Below are 4,073 nucleotides of genomic sequence, written 5' to 3'. Positions count from 1 at the left end.
TCTTTTATTTATTTATTTCTTTATTCATTTATTTATTTATTTATTTCCCTTTTTTGCATTATTTTAAAAATGACTAATTTTCAAACTCGATTCCTCAAACACCAGAAAAAAAGCTTCCAAATATTTCTAATTTTCCTCGAGTAATGTACACAGTCAGTAATCGCTTTCGGTTGAACGACTGATGTTTGGCCGATCCCCTGATTGGGTATGCGTCATTAATATAACGAACAACAACAACAGTTAACCCCTGTTTGGGTATATGCACAATCCACAACGGAACATCGGTATCATCATTGTGGTAGAAAATGAGCGCCAACCCTCGAGGAACAAGGTCCGCGCGTTGTCCGCCTCGTTGACCGCCCTCTTCCTGACCGATCCCTCTGTGTGGGCATCAGCCATTCCCTCTAGAACCCGCGCTACCATCAATCCGATGGGGAACGCCTCGCACAAGCTAGGCGGTGTTCCCGACGAACACACTGGTCTCACGCCTAACCAAGTGAATCTAGTCCAGCAGACGTGGAGCACTTACTGCAGCAGCCACCACGAGTACGGAAAGAAACTGTTCCTCTCCATGTTCGCCAAACACCCGGACTACCTGGCGCTCTTCCCAAACTTTTGTGACAAACCCCAGACAGCCCTGAAGGACGACCCCCTGTTCCGGGCGCACACCTGCGCCATCGGCTACCACCTCACCTCCATGGTGGACAGCCTCAACGAGCCCGCAACGTTTGAAATCCTTGCGCGACAAAACGCGGCCGAGCATGTGAATCGCAAGGGTGTCCAGCCCGTCCACTTCGAGGCGATGGGAGACTGCGTCGTGGACGTCCTCCGGGTCAGCGACAAGCGACACATGACACCAGACGCCGTAGAAGCATGGAGAAAATTCTTCGCGGTGAGAACCTGTTTCCATGTATCGATACTTTTGCAGAATAACATGCACGTCCAGGGAAATGCGCAAGCGGCACTCGTAACGTTTCTCCAGAGTCTGCGCTGGGATCAAGACGACGTGCTTGAAAGGGCAGGTGCGAAGAACGTAGAGCGCTACACCGCATCAGAGCTTGTGCATGTCGTTTAAAAGCGCTGGGCTGTACATCTACGCAACTAGGCAGTTTCAATGTATACGGAACAGCGCACTAATGCAGACTATGTCTGATGTCCCACCTGGCATAGGACATTGCGGCCGCAAGTACAAGTGCATGTTTGACTCTACCTACTTTCAAGACGTTGTTCAAATCCGTTTCGTATGCAGATAGCAAGCCAACGCTTAAAAAGGGCCCATCTCCCCGCGAGGGGGACTCGAGTAAATGCGTCGCATAGGGGGTGGGTGTATTGCGTTAACGTTTAGTGTTTGGGGAGTTGGTGGTAGTGAATGCGTTGTATCAGCAGCTTCTTGACGTAGTTTGAATGAGTCAAGGATGTAAGGCGCGTTCGTAGCCTTCCATTCTATGTCGGCTTTGTGGCGCAGTGGGTAGAGCACCATGTACCTTGCGTTCCGCCCGCAGGGTCGTGGGATCGAAACCAGGCGCCGATAAGTATTATTTTTTATATAGTGTAGGGGGAGGGGTGCGGACCTGTTGTTGAGAGCGAGGAGGGTAGCGTGATGCGGGAGAGGAGGAGTGGGGGAGAGGGCGCTCCTGGAACGGCTGTTGCGGACGCCGAGGCACGCCGACAACGCCGGGTGACATCGTGAGTTAAAGAAATGCTCTGCATTTAAAAGCCCGTGTCAAAGCACAACATGTGACGACAGTGCGAAGTCTCCCCGCCGTCATTGCCCAAGCGGGCAGGAGTCAAGCCGCCGGCCATGGCGAGAACAGAGTGTCTCGGACACGCTGTTCGCCGTCGCGCTAGGGACGTGAGCGCTTGAACACGGGGTGGCCGGAACATGGCGCGGTATAGCACTCCTCGCCTCTGCTAGTTAGAGTCGGTAACTTTCGGGACGACGTCTGCACCTCGGTGGATATGTGCGCCCATTCAATGCTGGCTGAGGACGCGATGCTATGCCGTCATCCCCGTCGAGAACAGGATTGATGGGTAGCTCTTCTCCGGGAGAGAGAGACAAATAAAATTCGTTGAGACCGAAGAGGTCAGCTCTGTATAATGCTGGGCTTGCTACTTCAGATGGTTGATGAACATGTGATGAGGGTTAAATGCTAACGGGAACAATACAAATAAAAAAAGTAAAAACGAAAGAAAATCTACGAGACGGACACACGCACACATAAAAAAGCGACAGAGGCAGTCACAGGCTAGAGTAGAGTCCAGAGTCTCTAAGAAAACCCACAAGAGCTTTAAGACCCCGCACCGCACTGTCTTCGCTGCTCCAGGGGCCTAAGAAGTCCTTCATGCTGAGAGTTCTCGCCGTAGCAAACTACACGCTGTCGTTCGCGCCGACTTGAAACGTGAACAGACACAGAACCTGTGTTCAGTGTCCTCTCGTACACCGCAAAGGGGGCACAGAGGTGATGTCACAAGACCGATTTTGTTATTGATTTAGGCTACTTTGAGGCGCAGGCGATGTATAGCACACTCCGTTTGCCTGGATAAACCGTGAGATGTATGAAACGTACATTTGCGGTATCGAATGCGTAAAGGGGGCGTACTGCACATCCGGGTTCCGCCAGGTCTGTAATTGTATGCGCCATCCGAGAGTTGGGCTATTCTGGGAGCGCTCCAACGGCGGGTATGGTGTACAGGGCTACAGGGAGGTCTTTATGACAGCGCTCTCGGGGAACCACCCTCATGTCTCCCCCGTTTCCGGTTATCTCCGGACCTTATGTGTCCATGGATAAAGGCATTGGCGAGGAAAATGTCTGGCCTGAGTGCCGCGTCCTATTTGCACGTGAATGTTTCTGGAGTCTGCAAACTTCAAAGTCGAAGTCTGCACTATCGACGAGTGAAGGTACTCCCTCGTGTGGAGCACACCACGAATCCAACTATAGGGCCTTTCGCAAGTTTTGTAGGGAAAAGTAGGTGGTGGTGTTGCCCGTCATTTTTCAAAGTGTCGGAGTGTTCTGGACGGTGGCTCGACCCATTCGGCACTAGTAACTGTAGATGTGCCCTGAGTGCAAGACCGAAAGTGCGCTCGGCTTTTCCCTGTAGATGAGCTAACACAGGGGCTGCTAGCAAAATGATCTCGCAAATCGAAGGTTCAATGCGAGTAACAAGCTCTCTCCCTGCCGCGCCACTTTAAATTCGTATGCCATGCGCTTCGATTGGCGTTTAGTCGTCCTAAAAAAATAAATCCAACTGGCCTAAAATATATCTTGGCTCCTTGGAGGTATTCGACACCATGAGCCATAGCCTTAATACTTTGATAAAAGACTTCTTACACTGCACTACAAGTAATGTTCTCTGCAGTGAATTTCTGTATTGTTGCGAAGCTGTCTTTAAAGAGCTCAGTGTAATGCACCTTGAATTCATGCGTAAATATTGATTAGGGCGACCTTTGGGGAACTTGGGATACTGACACAGATGGAATTGTCTTACCAGAGATGCACTTGCGTAAAATAATGAAACCGACTTTCAAGGGCTTCAGTACATAGATCATCAATGTAGTAATAGTATATCTTATCGTATCGCGTGGGCTCTAATCGTACAGAGGTATTTCATTATATTGCATGCTATCTTGCTACGTTTGTATTTGAATGTTTACACGGCGCTAGAAAATATGCCAGCAATGCAGCTGTGTTTAGTAGCAAACACCCATTTAATAGTTTGCTACCCCATTATCCTACAAACTTGGGAGTTTGTGCAGTTATTCTCGTGCAAACACCGCTGACCATATTTTTCGCCCCCAATTACATTACTGCACTTGTCCGCCCCATTTCTTCTTCCACAGTGCTTTGTGACCATCAGCAAAGACGTGTTCAAGCAAGCGGCTGCCGAGGGCACCCGGAGTGAATCTCCAGCGTTCAGTCCCACATACGAGGATGGCCCCTTCTCCGTGACACCCACGCATCCGGAACCACGACACTCCTTGCGTGGCTCGGGCCGGGCTCTCGCCAGCGTTGACTCACGGCGAAGGAAGCCTGCCGCCGCTCCCGTGACTGAAAATTCTAGCAAACCTGCCAGAG

The 4,073-nt window shown here is 50.6% G+C and overlaps 1 protein-coding gene across 1 annotated transcript; it reads left to right on the top strand.

The window, feature by feature from the left end:
* The first annotated feature begins 430 nt into the window (after positions 1-430).
* On the top strand, positions 431-2,396 carry LOC144146311 (globin-like). Its single transcript, XM_077678271.1, has 2 exons — positions 431-892; positions 2,325-2,396. Exons 1-2 carry the CDS (start codon positions 431-433, stop codon positions 2,394-2,396), a joined length of 534 nt encoding a protein of 177 aa, XP_077534397.1.
* Positions 2,397-4,073: the final 1,677 nt, after the last annotated feature.

This window comes from Haemaphysalis longicornis, unplaced genomic scaffold (assembly GCF_048455015.1).
Source record: "Haemaphysalis longicornis isolate Haplotype H1 unplaced genomic scaffold, Haemaphysalis longicornis Haplotype H1 scaffold_7, whole genome shotgun sequence".
NCBI lineage: Eukaryota > Metazoa > Arthropoda > Arachnida > Ixodida > Ixodidae > Haemaphysalis > Haemaphysalis longicornis.
This window is presented reverse-complemented; position numbering and strand designations above follow the sequence as displayed.